This window comes from Dipteris shenzhenensis, chromosome 4 (assembly GCF_047967505.1).
Source record: "Dipteris shenzhenensis isolate YYH24624 ecotype China chromosome 4, Dip_SZ_1.0, whole genome shotgun sequence".
NCBI lineage: Eukaryota > Viridiplantae > Streptophyta > Polypodiopsida > Gleicheniales > Dipteridaceae > Dipteris > Dipteris shenzhenensis.
The window spans coordinates 17,987,740-18,006,727 of NC_141599.1; the positions used below are offsets into that span (position 1 = coordinate 17,987,740).

General features: G+C 40.5%; 1 protein-coding gene across 1 annotated transcript; it reads right to left on the reverse strand.

Annotated features, from left to right (window-relative positions):
• Window positions 1-9,999: 9,999 nt before the first annotated feature.
• LOC147902542 (jasmonate-induced oxygenase 4-like) lies at window positions 10,000-11,790 on the reverse strand. Its single transcript, XM_087373671.1, has 3 exons — window positions 11,201-11,790; window positions 10,657-10,984; window positions 10,000-10,557 (listed from the first exon to the last, which is right to left on the reverse strand). Exons 1-3 carry the CDS (start codon window positions 11,728-11,730, stop codon window positions 10,273-10,275), a joined length of 1,143 nt encoding a protein of 380 aa, XP_087229797.1. The 5' UTR covers window positions 11,731-11,790; the 3' UTR covers window positions 10,000-10,272.
• Between the last annotated feature and the right edge of the window lie 7,198 nt (window positions 11,791-18,988).

Below are 18,988 nucleotides of genomic sequence, written 5' to 3' on the forward strand. Positions count from 1 at the left end.
TTCAAGACATATAATTGCTCTACACCTCTTTTCTTGCTCTTTTGTAAAGGCTCCCTTTAAACACCTCATGCATCCAGTGGGAGTACGAATTGTAGTAATAGGGCGCTTCACCGTCGCCATCTCTAGCTTTGATAACATCCACGGGGCACGAGGTAAAAAAACACGCCCATTTGGTCTCTCTTGTGGCCAAGCTTCACGCATCCTCCCTGTGGTACGTAGATCCTCCCTTATGCCTGTGGAATCTCGTGTCCCATTCAAATGCTCCTAAATGGTAGATGCCACATTCTTGAAGATATGCATGGGATTAAGGAGGTGATTGACCTTGAGGTGGGACCAATATGGTAAACGATAAAAGATGGAGTATCTAAACATCGATGCTGCCATTCCTGCAAGTTAGAGGATTCCCATAATCACTAGACAGCTCCTTCCAGGAGATGAGAGGTGGCTAGGGCAGTTCACACCCCGTGGCATTCTTTGGTGGTTGCGGGCCTCTTCTCGGACTCCTCGATTCACTTCTTCTCCATCGCCAATGGTAGCTGTCTCCAGAGCAGAGAGGTCGTGATCGACTCTCAGCTTCCCTGGCAGCGCCTTCGCATCATAGGGTTGCAAGGGAAAACGTGGCATATAGACCCCCTAATTATGCAGGACCAGGACTAGAGACTCTGGATTTGGGAGGGCCGGTCCTTGACAGAGCCTTTTTCGGACATTAGATCTCTTATCGCCTTCAGTGCAATCCATTGCCTTCAGCACGACTCTAGAAATCCCTCTCTCTCTCTCTCTCTCTCTCTCTCTCTCTCCCCCCCCCACCCACACCACAAAAAACAAGTCCTATGTCTTGTTCTTATCTCCTTAAAAAAGGACAATATTTTCCTCGATTATTTTAACTACATCTTGATTATACTTTATCAAATAAAATATTGATTAATTAATTAATTATTATGTCAAAATCTGAATGAATTAATATTATTAAATTTTATTGAATTAAAACTATTTTTCAAGTGATATTAAGTTTTATACTCACCATCGAATCTATTTGCAGTTTTCTTTTTTTCAAATAAGCCAAGTTTTTTTAATGATGACACTGATATGCCAAAGTGGGTACACACAGATCTTCAAGGTCCCCTGCATGATGCCTCTGTATTGGTACACCCTGAACCCAACTCAACCAACTTAGAAGAAGAAGAGCTGTTGTCTTGATGTACGCCAGTTGCCTGATTAATTTTGCAATTGGAGGGAACAATCAAATGATAGATTGCAATTTGCACCTCTTTTTGATCGTCAAATGAAATGTTGCAATTCTATTAAAATGTAATTGATTTTTTAATGCAATTAATCTTAAGTGCAAATGTGACACTACAATACACACTTATTTTTTGGCCATCAAATGAAATGTTGCACATTGGTTAAAATGCAATTGTTTTACAATGCAATTCATTTAAAATGCAATGCTTGTTTGTAGTATGCAATTCATTTCATTTTCTTTATCATGTACATCATGATGTTGTAAAGAGAAGGTAGAGGAGCAATTTGTGCTAGCCGCTAATGAAGTTATAAATCTTTCCAAGGAGGCCTTGCTTAAGGAGCTTAAACCCCATCGGGGTGTGAGAAATATTTATAATCTCATGAATTGCTAATTTGTAAAGGCTAACTTACAGCTTCTCAAAAAGTTTGTAGAACAAACATAGACTATATTTTTAGTGTGTAGATTAAGTAACATGCCAATTTAGATCAACATGACCTTAGCTTGTCATCGTAATATATAAGTTCAAAATATACAACTGTAAGCCACATAGAATATGGGCAAAGTATACATTCTCTGCTACTTTTGATGAGAGCAAAGTATAGGGAGTGCTCATTTTTCAAATTTTATAGTTATATTTAAGATGGCCCAAAAAATACAAGGGGTGTCCATTTTCCAAAAATTATAATTACACAGGATGTGGCCAAGTACCAAAAATCAATACTGTATTAACTCAAAGTACAAAAAAAGTGAACATTGAATACTCCCAAGAACTTGTGTCAATTTGGTGGTCCACAGGAATAATTACAGCGGCGGCACTTGTTCGCATAGGAGCACCATCAAGAGGAGGGTAGCCAAGATGGAAAGCAAGATTATCAACAATTTTGCGATGGGTGTATGTTTGGAGAATATCAATTTGTAAAAACTCAATGATTAAAATCGCTCCACACTCAAGAATATCATAACATCTAAAATTAAGCTCTAAAAACTATATTTTTTTTAAAATAATGCAAAAAAAGATAATAATTTGCAAATACAAAATGCAGCATCATAACATATTGTAATTTATCATGTCACCTCCAAAATCCATATACAAAATTGATTTATGTCACTACAATATATGACATTTAAATTATACTGGAACTACAGTCTCCGCAACTGAGGATCCGCTCAAAAGGTTGCTCCAATTCCAAGAACACCATACAATTGCTTGGCCTGAGGAGCATTATGGTTGGACATGCACTCCTAACCTTTAACATATTCATCAAGCATACCAGGTGAAACTGATGGTGGCATGCGAGCACATAGGAACTGGTTGTCATATCAAAGTGGAGCATATTGGACATAAAGGGCCGGCATCCACAAAGGTAATACACATTGACAGGGTGGAGGGTTTTCTAATAGCCAAGCCCACAAAATTATGATCCAAGTTATGAATATGGCCTCCGGCTTTGATATGTTGGAGTGTAGCTTGTGCATCTCATGCTTGTTGTTTTGAGAATACGTAGTGGAGATGTGGCATTGCTCCTCGTACACAACAGGATAGCACCCACAGATGTGCACATAGACGCATTTACCAAACTTAAAAAAAAACTTACGGGTGCATCGATCTGCGCGTCTATTTTTGCATCTAGAGACCCACATCTAACAGCGCATCTATATACCAGACAGACACGTGTATAGATGCACATTCAGATGCATAAATAGATGCTCTGCTAAAAAATTTAAAAACAGATAGACACATCGTTAAATGCGTGTATAGATGTGTTTATAAACATTCTTATAGACGCATTTATAGATGCACAAATAAACGCTTCTCGAACAGGCAGACGCAATTACAAAGAGCAAGAAAAGAGGTGTATAGCAATTATACGGCTTGAAATCTCAAGATTGGCACAAGATGCTCCAAGTAAGTATTTTATGTGTATAATATCTTTTTCCTTTCAAATTTGTGAGTGAATAATTATAAGCAACTAATATACCACCTCCAATGGGTTGGGTTCATACTACCTGCTAGCATTTCACGTAGTGCATCGAAGGACGTGAAAGATTGTATTTACAAGATGGGCGAGCTTGTGAGGTACTTTACATGATACAAAATTTGATGCGTATCAATGCTCCATGCAAGGTGTTCATATTGCGAATATGGTGTACTTTTTTATTTCTAGGTATGTGAGCTCAAAGGAAATAGATCCCACCATGCTTGAGAATGCTCGAGTTATGTCAGTGGAGGTGGTTTGTTTAGTGGAGGAGACATTTCCACGTTCTATTCTCACAAGCCAACTACATCTCATAGTGCATTTGGTGGATGAGATTGCTATATGCAGTACTATACATGCACGATGGTTGTTCTTTCTCGAGCGCTTCATGAAGACCTTGAAGGGTTTCGTGAGACAAAATGCAAGACCCGAAGGTAGCATGGCCGAGGGTTGGTTGGTACAAGAGTCACTTGTATATATTTCTGAGTTTCTTATTGATGTGGATAGATCTCACCCACGACTATGGAGAGATGATGAAGATTTAAAGATGACCTCTATTGTGCCTCAAGGGAGAGGATGCAACAAAGTAATAGACATGGAGTTGCATAATAGTATCAACCTCTATTGCGTGCTTAATAGTGATGTGATGAAAAGATGGGTGCAGACAAGATACGTAGATGCAAAGGCAAGAAGACAAGAAGAAAGGGCCCTCTTTTGTACACACCACGGATCTCGTGTGCCAGACCATCAGTATCTAAGAGCACTTCCAAAGATATTCATGTGGATTGGCTACTTGATGAAATGGAGAAAGCAGAGAAAGATGAGGGGATGCATACCACAATGGAAGAATGGGAGTATGCTAGGGGGTGCATGAGCAAGGTCGATACATAGAATGTTATGCGTAAGTTAGGCGCTTTCAATAATTTAGATTTCTTATTTAATTGATTTTTTCTTGGTGTAGTGCACTATGTTCAATGCTATATGGTGTGAGGGCAAGCATTTTCGAACACAACAGATTGATGATAAGAGAAACATACAAGATTGCGGCGTCATTGCTAGCTTTGAGGGAGCCAATGGAGCCATGGATGATTATTGTGGCATAATCCAAGATATTATTAAGCTTGACTTTCGACGCTTCTTTGTGTATGTTTTGGATGTAAAGTGGTTTAAGGACGTGGTGGAAAGAGGCCCTAATGCAACAATCAAATGCCATGCAAGTGGCTTTGTAACTATTGACTCCACAAAGTTTTGGCAAAGTAGGAAGGACACACTAGTACTACCACAACAATGTGAATAGGTACTGTGCACACATATAAAAATACTCGCTTTTAAATATTTGAGGCAAGAAAAATAACATGATTGTATTTGTGTTTGAATTAGGTCGTCTATCAACCAATGGTGGATAATAATAAATGGTGGCATGTCATACCTATTATGCCGCGTTCCAAAGTGATGTATTGTACATTTACTAATATGGAGCGTATGGAGGATGATTATGGCCATGGACGTGATGATGACCGTGATACGAGAGAGGAGGATGATCATGAGATAGGAGATACAGATATTGAGGCCATTACCTGTGAGGACGAGCCTACGATTGGTGATGCTGATTTTGATGAGCACGAGTAGCACAAGTAGTAGTGGGTTGAATGTATTTGTAGATCTAAACACTTGTTTGGATTTTGAAGTAGATAGTTTGGCAAGGGTTGATGTCATTGAGGATGAGACTGAATCGTAGCCCATCATTGATATTGGCAAAAATATTTTACATATTGTCTCATTCTCCTCACCTCACTTAATTCTTGTATATGTGGGCCTGCAAAAAAACATTGATGTTTTTGTTAAAATTATGTGCTTTGGTAATCATGGGCAATGTTTGGAAAGTAATGATGTACACCAAAATCTCACTTTCTGTATTCTCTGTTTTGCGTCTAAATACGCGTCTAAATACGCATCTAAGTTTCAATGTACATGTGCTAATAGACGCACTAATACATACACAAATAGACACGCTGGTAAATGCAATGTTAGACGGGCCCGTATTTTCCCAGTGTAGACACGCAAATAGACGTGTTAATACACACGCAAATAGACGAGCTGTTAGATGTGCAATTAGACGCGCCTGTAATTTCTCTATTCAAGCAATGCCTATAGATGCGCCCGCTATTTTGCACATCTATCAAGCGCATCTATAGTTGCTTTGTGTTGTTGTGAGGTTGTTGTGGTAGGCATTTTCGAGGTCTTGCCTCTGTTTGAACTATTGGAGCATGGCATTTAGGCAATTCATTTCAGTAAGGAGCTATTGGTTCTCACTCATCGCCCATCGATATTCAAACATAGCATCATGCACTATGATTCTTGGAATAATGAGATCTTCCCTTGCTGCACTTTGCAGTGCTGGCTGTGGACCCTCTACACCATCACCTCCCTCTACACATTCATCTCCCACGGCTTCGTGCACATTCATAAATAGTGCAGAGCTTGTCACAGAAACTACACAGACACAAAACATGGCTAATGAGTACATTATGTATGATATAACACCTATCAGCACAGATGGAATAAATTGGCATGTACTTCAAGCCGGGCTTCCCATGTTAGCAAGTGGTGATGCAACAATGGGGATAGCGTTGGTGGTGACTGTCCTTGGTTTCGATGAATTTTTGATGCATGTTTGAGGAGATGAGTTGAAGTCTATAGGCACGTCGAGCATGAACTTTGCATATAACATCTTTGCAAAGTAGAGTGGTGCGGCTCTGCTATGAGGCTTATCTGATTTGATCATGCAATGAATATAATATGCATTCTCCCTCATAGTACGGTGGTGATAATTTTTAATGGGCCATAGTCCATATGAGGTATTGTTGCAATCCCATACACCTGCTACATCATCGGTTGAGACCACGGTGTTGATCCGGTCGATCTTCCAACTATTCGAGTCATAAAAGACGCTTGTGTTAGAAATTGCGTGAGCTCTTGTCTCCTTGATAGCATCAGCCACGTCCATTATATATTTCATTACTTGCTTTCCCCTCACAATTATGTCCTGGGACTCGTATGTAGTTTCATTGATCGCTGCGATGAGGATGCCATGGTGAGTGAGAGAGCGAGTGAAGATCTAACAGCCATGCGAAATTCGAGTAACATGTTATTGAAACATTTAATTATAACATACTCATGCAGTTTACAAGATCTGAGAATTAATCCAACTATTTTAATTGTGGATTAACCATGATCATTTAAATTGTAGAAATAGAACAAGCAAACTCTTGCAAATTGTTACATTCAAACTGAAGATATATGTTGTTGTAATTTTTAAATCCATGTGTACAATACAAGGACATTACAAATCAAAATTGATGTCATATGGGTCAAGCTAAAAAAAGATGCACATTATGTTCAACAACATGTCTTCATTTCCTCAATGGGTCGCATTGCCACATCCTCATTTACATTGAATCTATGCATTTTTGTCAAAATTGCTCCCATGGTAGGTCTCTCCCTTGAATCAATCTTGCATAGCGAGTTTCCACAATCAACCAATATCTTGATTGCAATGTCTCCCTTCACCGAGTTGTCACCAAGAGCTTCTACAACATCTATGAGAAAGTTGGCAATCTCCCTAAATAGCCAACCAATGGCAAAATAATCTGACTCTTGTGCCCATGTGCACTTGGGATCTGTATGTGTAGTTATATTGACATATATTTCTAGTGCTAACCATGGAAATGCCTTTAGAGGAGCATAAGCTAGGTCTTGCAGATATCTACTTTCAGTCTAGTGGAGGCTTCTTCCCCAATTAATAATCCCAACTCGGATTATTAATTGTTTGTGAATTGCTCTCAAACCATTGGCAATAGCAGTAGCAATGGACAATCCATGGTAATAGAATAACCTTGCTCGCAACATGGTGAGTGGAGTGTTCTAGTCAAAATGAGGTTCTTCTCTTGGATGTCTGGTCCTAACCCATCTCACATATGTCCCACAACATTGTGGGAGACACATCAACATGTCGTGCACACTTCCACCATTGAAAAGTGGAGTGATGACCGAAAGCTATTGGGTGTGTGAATACCCGAATACTCGATAGACAGCTCTATGGACCACTATCATCGCTAGCTCATCATGGGCATCATCCTTATTACTCTTCTTGCCAGCATACCATGATGTTGGCCTAAGACCTACGACACCCACAACCTATTCTGAATACCTTGTCTTCTTCTCCCTTGTCCCCTAGTTCGTGCAAGGTTAGCACTTGAAATGGAAAGTGCATTGTGTGGGAGCATAGGTCGGCAAATGCAGTACGTAGTTCTATCTATGTTCTGCCTTCAACTTGGGCTAGATCGGCATTTTCTTGTAACCCACTAGCCATCTTCATCATATGGACCAGGGCATTGGCTGTTGCCTTTTCGACAAACCCTTTCTCCTTCGTGTTTCTTCTATGATTAGATTAGAAATATATGAAGCCTTCCATTCAGACGTCCAGAGTGCAAGCTTCTTCTCTCCATTGACAGACAAGGATGGATTGCTGAACTTTGCATATAATTCCCATTGACCTATGGGATTTCCCAACACTTGAGAGGGGAAAATTGATCATCTATCACGTGTAAAAATTTTGAGGTTGCGTGGGCACCGATTTCTTTGTCACTTAATCCTAGATCGTGTTCATAGTTGTCTTACGAACAAGCATTAGAGCCTCAGTCTTCAATTGCTCTTGTGTTGCCATCAAGGATGGGTGTGTAGTGATCTTGTGCATGTAACAAAAATTTTGTAAGTGCTCAAACTTATTCAAAATAAAGAACACCCAAAATACACATGCAAATTTGCAATGCTAGTGTAAATCAAACCACTCACAAGCAACATGCAACATCATTAATGTTTCTAAAGAACTTTTACATATCTTCTAATCCTTACAGTAATAACCTATTAAATATCTTTTGTTTTCCAAGGCAATGGTATATTATGTGAAGTAATTCGTAGCTCACAACATAATCCACTACTATAGCAACTTACTATGTGATCTACTATTATAGAGCAAATTTTGTAAAGTCACTATTGAGTGTCAATCTATTAGCTAGTGGTAGGAAACATATAACAACATCACATAACCAAGATGATCTAGATTAGCATTGCCAATCACACATCTGGTTGGGAAGGTTTTATTGGGATGAACCGACCAGCAAAAGCGGGCCATCATCCACATAAAACTGGGCTCTACTAACACCTATGTACATAGATACATATATATATATAAGAAGATCGAAGCGGGGGGAACCGACTGGCAGATGCAAGCCATCAATCGGCTTCGACCTTTCCTCTACTATTACAAACATCAGCTGAGGTGAGGCAAATTCGATCAGTCGAAGCAGATACATAAACATGCATCTCTCCCTCTCTCTCCTCTACTCTCCCTCTCTCTCTTTGCCTCTCTCTCTCTCTCTCTCTCTCTCTCTCTCTCTCTCTCTCTCTCTCTCTCTCTCTCTCTCTCTCTTCCACTCTAAGAGCCTACAATCAACTAGGGTGAGGTGTAATCTAACCGACCGAGGTGAGTCATCACCAGGCCTGACTGACCGACACCAAAGACTAAAGAAGAACTCACCCAAAGAGGAAACGCGGGAGAAAGCGATAGGTATGCATAGCACGGTAGTGGTGTGAGCGGAGTCTTTCTATAAGATTTTGCCACGACATCACACAGTACATGCCCCTCGACCACACGGTGTCTCAATGACCATGATTGCATATCATTCCAAATCAGATGATCCACGATGATACACGTGCCGATATGACAAACACCGTGCGATATTGGTGTGGGACCTTGTAGGGTCTCTCATACCGCTTGGTATGGTTCTAGACCATGCGGTGTCTGTAGGAACATACCACATGGTATGATGACAAACTGCGCAGTATGCTCCCGGTTAATAGCCAGTGTAAAGAAACACGTTTTTTGGTATTTAGGGCGTTAGGCGGTGTTTTTTAAATGAAAAGTACGTATTTTAATATTTAAAAATATACTTTTTAAATCCCTGATTGTTTTTAAATTTGCAAATTCATACTATTTCTTGAAATTTAAATTATTCAATCTAAGAATTCATATCCATTAGCTTTAAAGACAATAAATTATGGGCTTTTATAATAAACTCATGTCTTTTACATACAAATTTCATTTACATCTCGCATCATCAACATGTGGGTTAAGTACTACACAATACAATCTTCTAATCTCAAATCATCCACCAAGAAATAACATAAGGAGTGATTAAGGGAGAACATTTGTGGGATCATAGTGCCAATGTTCATTGAAAACTTGTAAACTTATACATGCAATGAACGTACAAAGTTATCATGTGCCCGTAAAACAAAGTTATCATGCAGGTATGAGGACAAACTGTGCAATATGCTCCCGGTCAATAGCCAGTGTAAAGAAACACGTTTTTTGGTGTTTAGGGCATTAGGCAGTGTTTTTTAAATGAAAAGTATGTATTTTAATATTTAAAAATATACTTTTTAAATCCCTGATTGTTTTTAAATTTGCAAATTCATACTATTTCTTGAAATTTAAATTATTTAATCTAAGAATTCATATCCATTAGCTTTAAAGATAATAAATTATGGGCTTTTATAATAAACTCATGTCTTTTACATACAAATTTCATTTACATCTCACATCATCAACATGTGGGTTAAGTACTATACAATACAATCTTCTAATCTCAAATCATCCACCAAGAAATAACATAAGCAGTGATTAAGGGAGAGCATTTGTGGGATCATAATGCCAATGTTCATTGAAAACTTGTAAAGTTATACATGGAGTGAACCTACAAAGTTATCATGTGCCCATAAAAGATATTTTCTCAATTTTGTAAAATCTACAAATTTTTTGGTAATTTAGTTATCTGCAACTTCTCAAGAAAAACTTTCTCATTTGTTGAGAAAAATGTTTTCTCTGAACACAACGCAAAGCCGCTGTTCTGCCCTGATGGCGCAACGTACATGAGTGCTAATATTCAATATGAAGCTTTAGGTGCATGTCTCTAATCAGCTGATCACGTATTAACTACCCTGCTTAAAATAGCCCTTCGAAGCTTGTACAGATGAGCAGATGGAATTCAGATGCCCCTTCCCATTAGTCCCCTTCCTCCTGATTAAGGACCTGTACTGCCTGAACGTCAAAGCGCTGTAGAGTGGCCTTCTGCCCGACCTCTCGCACAGCTCCTCCAACGGCGACACCACCATGTCATTTCCGGGATTGTAAAAACAAGCCACCGACAACCTCTCCAAACTCTTATTTGCTATGGCCCTGTGCTCGACGCTCTTGTATCTGCCGTTCGTAAGAATCTGCGAAACATTTCCTTGGATCAGCATTATTTAATTTTCAGTATGAGTCTCTGGGAACGGCACTAATCACATCTGAAGTGAATAATTGAAGTTATTCACCTGAAATTGATCGCCCACGTTGACAACCACAGCTCCTGGTATAGGTTTCACCGTGACCCACCCTTTGTTGTGGCGCACCTGGAGGCCTGGTACTTGGTCGTCTTGAAGAAGAACAGTTAAACCACCTGGATCTGAATGAGAAGATAAACCAAGAGTAACATCGGGTTGAGGACAGGCAGGATAGTAATTGATCCGTATGCCGAGGTCGCAGTCACCAAAGGATTGTTTCAGATTGGCGGAGGATCGCAAGCCAAGACTTCTAGACAAAGCCAGCACAAGTCTGTCGCAAAGGGACCGGACGTATTGAGCGTACTTCTCCATCGTATTCCTGATTTTATCGTTAATTTTAAGAGAATGAGAACAATAAATTGAAAAGTGAATATAGAAATGTATTATTCGACGAATGGACACTAAACATCTGTCTCAGTTCTCATAGTACGCCGCCATTGGTAATACGTCATCTAGCGCCCCCCCAAAAAAAGGCACGAGAACAGATCTCCCCAAGACTCTCGAAAGGTATTACATGTATGTAGGTGAGTTTTACCTCCATAAATCTGGTTGTGTCGGCCACTTGGTGAGATCTCTTTGCGTCTCTGGAAGCACATTCACGAAAAAGTAATCTCCCCAATCAAGCGTAGCACCCTTTTCTACCCCCAAGCGGCTTCCATAGCCCTCATAGCTAGTAGGGTTATTGGCATAGACTTGCTTCTCCTCCATTGGTAGCTTGAAGAACGCAAGACCTACTTTTTTCACGCTCTCCAACACATCGTGCGGAATCCCATGATTAATGACTTGAAAGAAACCCCACTGCTGACAAACTCCGTCGATCTCTTGTAGGGAAGCCTCAATTCTGCTTCCGTTTTCAAGATCTGACAAGTCTATTGTAGGAATGTTGGCATCTTGAATTGTCTCGTTTTCGTTAGGTCTTTCAGCTTGCGACCGAATGTATTGTTGTGGTACTTTCTCAAGACCACTTTCTGCGAGAAGCTGCACCCTTTGAATTGGTTCAGGCCAAGCATCTGGGGGAGGGGGTGACAGTACTGTGGATTTGAAAGCCAGGACACTCGACTGCATGTCGAAGGAAGAAGGAAGGAACGAAGACGATGAAACAGAACAGTAACGGAGGTGATTGAGAGACAGCACGACTCGATAGGCTGAAAATAGGTTTCTTTAACGATGAGTTGAAATATGGGAAATATATACAGATCTGAGAGCTGATGACTCCGTGGACAGTCACCATTGTGCAGCTTCGACGTTCGGACAAGAAAACTCGCTCAAGTAAAACGTGCGTACTAGGAACGCGCTCACGGAAGAGCCAAACTGACACGCAGCCGTCGTGCCTTGCAAATTTTGTCTCAAAATCCTCGCGGTTCTCATCACAACTTCCGCTTTAGAAGTTTCGATTAATATAAATATTGCAAACATGCATCGTTCGGGGGTAAAAATAGCTCAGCCAGCCGGCCAAGGTTAATATAGCACAATTGAATAAACGAAGAAAAATTGTAGCCCAAATTGATGGTCAACCTATTTCGAATTGCTACCTCCCTTCGAATCTGGCCAAAGATACTTATTATTTGAGCGTAGGCTGCAACGCTTCCTGCAGCACTAAAAAGTCATTTGTTCGATCAATTTGCGAACGCTTAACGGTTAGCTTTGAAAATTCAAGTGACTAAGAAACGGTGACTTCCCTTTCACGGCACGCGGCTATGACAAGAATCCCATCGACATAGGTTAAACTTTGACGACGCGGTGCATCAACGTCGCTGTACTCGCCTCGGTCGCTCGAAGCAAGCGCAGCAACTGTCATCAACGACTTTCAATATTACTTGTAGGTTAGCTTTGTGCATTACCCTAACAAGTTAGATCTCCAATAGTCCGGCCGGTGCACACATAATTCAACAATATTGTAACTTACACCTTGCCATACAAGTCACAAACAATGCTAGAAGTTTAAATTAATCTGACTTCTCAGTCACAGTACGAGAGTGTTGTAGTAGCATTGGATTTCGGGGTTACGTTTGTCGCTAGTGTAGGCAGCGGGCATCAGCGTCACCGGAGCTCTTTCTCGGCGCCGGAATGTCTATAAACTTGCTTGTAAAATTGACTTTATAATCTGTCCACTCATGTGCACAAGCATGAGTGTGCCGTAGTTGCAAAAACTTATATCCTCCTTCGTGGAGAATGTGGATCAATTCATAACTGGGAGGGATCTCCCCGAATTGTCTATTAACTTTAGTGCAGTCAGCTTTTCCGAGGACTGGCGGGGTGGGTCTCGGCCGACTCGGCCTATTCAAAGCTCCGCATAGGACAAACGTAACCCCCCGAAATTTCTCCGCAGGTGTAGCATTGGGATTCTCTTTCCCGAAGGGGTACACATGCTTCTCTTTCCCGAAGGGTAACTCATGCCGGCTTCGCGTTCACGCTACGGGTAGGCATACGCATGTTTTCAGGTGGACTACTCATTGGTGCACCACCACATTGAAAATGGGAAAACTGCGCCATCGGCACGATGTTGCAGAGTATCAATGTATTAGTGTGCGCCCCCTTCGAATAAAAATCGAAAATCGAATTAATTAGTTCTCCCCGTCTCGGCCGAGTAGTATGCGATTAACATAAGGTACTTTTTGGTGAAGAAAGCTGGTGAAGGCGGCCGCAGCGACTAATTGCTCCCTCTCCTGGCCTGCCATCTCCCTCACTTCACCTGCCTTCTCGCCGTTTCCCTCCAGGAGATTTCCTCCAAGCTATTTCCGTCGATTAGTGTAAGGAGATTGTCTTCGCCAGTGGATCTTAGATCCTTACAGATTCTGACGAAACTCTCTAGGTTACCGTGCCTCTTTTTCAAAACAGTGCGGTGCATTTTTGCAGAGATGGTAGATCAACGTGTCTATTTCCTGGAGACTCTGAAATTGGTGAACTAACGTAACGGCCTGATAAATTGTGCTCACATGCAATGGGGGCCTCATTTCGAGCAAGGGAGGGACTCAGGAGGAGAAGGGGCGGGGGGGTTTGGGGGGGGGACGTTGCGTAGATGAATGCGAGGGAGCAGTACAGGAAAGATCCAAACAAGAGCGGCAGTATCGTTTCCTCCACTCTGAACGAATGTAAGCAGCTTGGCTGCTAACATGCACCTGAACGAAATAAGCTGCTGATGGAGCGCCAATTGCGCATGACTAGTTTATCGCGAGCGAGTGCTCATTGATTTTTGATTGATTTGCCTAGATCGTGTTTGAGGCTATCTGAATCACGTGTAAAGAACGACGACGATAGCATTTATTAGATTATCATAACTCCAAAGCTAAATCCCATTTCCCGCTTACAATAATTCCGGATGAGTTAAGATTTACCAAAAGATACGAGTAACCTGACCCGTCTATCAGACATGCTCTGCTGGGTCTCGAGGTGGGAGTTTAGAAATTTTTTAATTTAAAGAATTGAAGTTTCAAGTTTCAAGATCCCTTTGTTAAAGGGGAAATTATTTTAACTCATTGAGTGGATGATTCAAATCAAACTACTAATGTTTAAGAAAGTAACAATGAGGCAAACAACAATCACAAAGGGAAAGTCCAAAAAAATTTAATAGAGAGGCAAATAAGAGAGAGAGAGAGAGAGAGAGTTACGGGGTGAAATTGTTTTTACTCATTCAGTGGGATGATTCAAATTTAAAGACCAACTCTCAAGAAGGCCACAGTGATGCAAAAAGCAATCACCTCCAAAAAAAAATAATAGAGGAAAAGGGCCCCAAAGGGGGGGGGTAGGGGGGAGAGAGAGAGAGAGAGAGATGTACGTATGTTGCAAGTTTGAATGCATATATTTTTATTAACATATAGACTATGTGTGTGCCTATGTAGATACATGCACTCAAATATATGCATTCAGACTTGCGACATACATACATCTGTGTATGTCATATGTGTGTGTTTATGCACTACCTTATCGATTGTTCTATTAACTTGGTCCTTGTAGTGCCACATGTTGGTAGTCTCCTCTTTGTCGTGGCTACTTGTTGGAGTTTGTTTATCTACTATAGGCTTGCATTGTCAAACCTTCTTTGATTACGGGTTTTACATCGTGCAAGTTGGTTTGGGGCACGCATCATTGTTTTGTGTGTATATAAATACACTTACATAGACACACACATGGTTGGTGTGTCAATGAAACATACATATGTACTCAAACTTGTGGATTTTAACTCTGTCACCCCACTCCCCTCTTTTTGTGTGTGTGTGTGTAGATATGTATATACATATTTTTACATGTACACACACAACATATGTCTCTCTCTCTCTCTGTAAAAGTTTCTCTCTTTGTCTCTCTATCTCTCTCTCTCTTCCCCCCCCTCCCACACACACACACACACACATTTTTTTTATATATAGCTCTCTACTTCTCTCTCTCTCTCTCTGTCTGTGTGGAAACCTCCACATCTCTCTCCCCGAACCTTCCTTTTCTCCCCTCGAAGCTCCAAATTCGTGCCATGCCATCACGTATGGGATTAGTGTCCTTTAAGAATAGAATAAAAATAGATATATTATATATAATAATAATATTATAATATATATATATATATATTACATGATATCATATTATAATATTAGATCTTATATATTTTAAATTATTTAATATATATTATAAAATAATATTTAATTTTATTAAATATAAATAATATTATAATATCTGATATATTATATCATATTATATATTTATCCACCTCTCTCTCTCTCTTTCTCTCTCTCTCTCTCTCTTCATCTTATTGTCTCACTCTTCTTTCTCTATCCGATATTGGATTGTGCACTCAGCATGTCAAAATGTGGATTTCGCATGTAAGACTACATCGTCAGGACTTAGGATTGTGTGTTGCCTGCATTAGATTTGTTCTACTCGTGACATGTGGCTTGAGCATCTGGGTGAAGTGCTATCTGTTGCTCTTGTGCTACGACATGTGGCACCCACCAGTGGATCTTAGATCCTTATAGATTCTGACGAAAGGAGGAGAAGGGGCGGGGGGTGGGGAGGGGACGTTGCGTAGATGAATGCGAGGGAGCAGTACAAGAAATATCCAAACAAGAGCGGCAGTATCGTTTCCTCCACTCTAAACGAATGTAAGTAGCTTGGCTACTAACATGCACCTGAACGAAATTATCTGCTGATGGAGCGCCAATTGCGCATCACTAGTTTATCGTGAGCGAGTGCTAATTGATTTTTGGTTGATTTGCCTAGATCGTGTTTGAGGCTATCTGAATCAATAGTAAGCCACATGTAAAGAATGATGACGATGGCATTTATTAGATTATCATAACTCCAAAGCTATCCCATTTCCTGCTTACAATAATTCCGGATGAGTTAAGAGTTAAGATTTACCAGATTCTTTCCCTAAAAGGTACGAGTAACCTGACCCGTCTATGATGGGCCAGAGACGTGCTCTGTTGGGTCTCAAGGTGGGAGTTTAGAAATTTCCTAATTTAAAGAATTAAAATTTCAAGTTTCAAGATCCTCTTGTTAAAGGGGAAATTATTTTTACTCATTGAGTGGATGATATAAATCAAACTACTAATGTTTAAGAAAGCAACAATGAGGCCAAAAACAATCACAAGGGCAAAGTCCAAAAAAATTTAATAGAGAGGCAAATAAGAGAGAAAGAGAGAGAGAGAGAGAGAGTTACGGGGTGAAATTGTTTTTACTCATTCAATGGGATGATTCAAATTTAAAGACCAACTCTCAAGAAGGCCACAGTGATGCAAAAAGCAATCACCTCCAAAAAAAATTAATAGAGGAAAAGGGCCCCAAAGGGGGGGGGAGGGGGGAGACAAAGAGAGAGAGAGAGAGAGAGAGAGAGAGAGAGAGAGAGAGAGAGAGAGAGAGAGAGAGATGTACGTATGTCGCAAGTCTGAATGCATATATTTTTATTAACATATAGACTATGTGTGTGCCTATGTAGATACATGCACTCAAATATATGCATTCCGACTTGTGGCATACATACATCTGTGTATGTCTATGTGTGTTTATGCACTACCTTATCGATTGTTCTATTAACTTGGTCCTTGTAGTGCCACATGTTGGTAGTCTCCTCTTTGTCGTGGCTATTTGTTGGAGTTTGTTCATCTACTATAGGCTTGCATTGTCAAACCTTCTTTGATTATGGGTTTTATGTCATCCAAGCTGGTTTGGGGCACGCATCATCATTTTGTGTGTATATAAATACATTTACAATATAGACACACACATGGTTGGTGTGTCAATGAAACATATACATATGTACTCAAACTTGTGGACTTTAACTCTGTCACCCGAATCTCTCTCTCTTTCTCTCTCTCTCTCTCTCTCTCTCTCTCTCTCTCAATCTCTCTCTCTCTCTCTCTCTCGTGCCGCTTGTGTTCTCTCTCTCTCGTGCCGCATGTGTTCTCAGAGGCTATGTGTCTTCTCGAGCATTGCATGTCTTTTTGGGATGGGGCGGCGAGTCTTCTCGAAATCTCTGGGTTGCCACCTTCTACCTTGTGGCTAATGGTACCACGCCATGTGGCAATTGCCGCATGTTGGTCAATCCACTCCCTCTCTAAAAACACATGCCTTGTGGCACTTACATGCCCTCTCTCTCTCTCTACTTACTCACTCTCTCTCTCTCCCCATATATATAAATAAATTTTAATATATTATATATCTAATGGATATTATTATTTATTTATAAAATATATTATAATATTATAGTATATTGTATATGAAAAAACTATAATATGTAAGATATTCTGTGTGTGTGTGTGTGTCTGTCCTTCTCTTCTCTCCCTCTCCCTCCCTCTCTCTCTCTCTCTCTCTCTCTGTCTCTCTCGCTCTCTACTTCTCTACTTCTCACTCTCCTTCTCTCTATGTCTCTCTCTCTCTACCTCTCTCTCTCTAGTTCTCTACCTCTCTCTCTCTCTAGCTCTCTACTTCTCTCTCTCTATCTCTCTGTGTGGAAACCTCCACATCTCTCTCACCGAACCTTCCTCTTCTCCCCTCAAAGCTCCAAATTCGTGCCATGCCATCACGTATTGGATTAGTGTCCTTTAAGAATTGAATAGAAATAGATATAGATATATTATATTTAATATTTTTATTATGATAGATATTTATAATATATACATTATATATTATATTATATTATTATATATATATATATTACATGATATCATACTATAATATTAGATCTTATATATTTTAAATTATTTAATAGATATTATAAAATAATATTTAATTTTATTAAATATAAATAATATTATAATATATTATATATTTATCCACACCCCTCTCTCTCTCTCTCTCTCTCTCTCTCTCTCTCTCTTCGTCTTATTGTCTCGCTCTTCTTTCTCTGTCCGACGGTGGATTGTGCACTCAACATGTCAAAATGTGGATTTCGCATGTCAGACTGCACGTGTCAGGACTCAAGATTATGTGTTGCTTGCGTTAGATTTGCTCTACTCGTGACATGTGGCTCAAGCATCTGGGTGAAGTACTGTCTATTGCTTTCATGCCACGGCATGTGGCACCTGCCACCCAATGATGGTAGCATGGCCACCTCGCACGTGCGTGTGCTGCTAGTGGTCATTCGTCGAAGCTATTCTCCACCTGGCAGTCTTGCACTGCAGGTGTCTTGTATGCGCAGCCACGTTGCAGGTGAGTGTGCATTGCCCTACACCCTCATTTTTATGTGTGCTGTTTGTCCGTGGTCACCACATCATCGTCTGTCCAGAGTTGTCATAGCCATGATGGACTCTTGCCCTTGCAGATTGTTCTACATCATATTTTCTTGCAGATCTGCCACCATAAGATGATGATGGGGGGCCACAACGCATGCCACATCATCTTTGAATGCTTAGTGAAGAGCAGTGGCTCTACCCATTTTAGTTGTTCTGGGGCCACATGGTGGTGACGTGCCCATAACTAGTGTAGTCTGCGGTCTAGTGCAAATGGCTAGATGTCATTGCCTTCAAGCTCTTCCCCTTTTCTTCATCTTGATCTAATGGCGAGCAAGCATCCTCCTCCCCCGAACCTCCCTCCTCCTCCCCCGAACCTGTTGCGAAACTCCATTCTTGCCTCCGAGCTTCCCTCCAACCTCGATTATTGCCTGTCTGGGATTATTCCCTATAAGAAATATAAGAGATAAGAGATGCGTTGTCTAGCGCTCTTTTTGTAAACCATAAAAGCCAACCTTGGCTCAGTGTAATGTACAGTTCTTTCGAAAGCCTTTGATTCTTGTCTTGCTACCTCTTGTGTAAATTCTCCCTTCTTGCTCGAGCATTTGTGCTTCTCCCTTTCTCGCATACACGAATTTCTATCATGGTATCAATTTCTCAAAAGC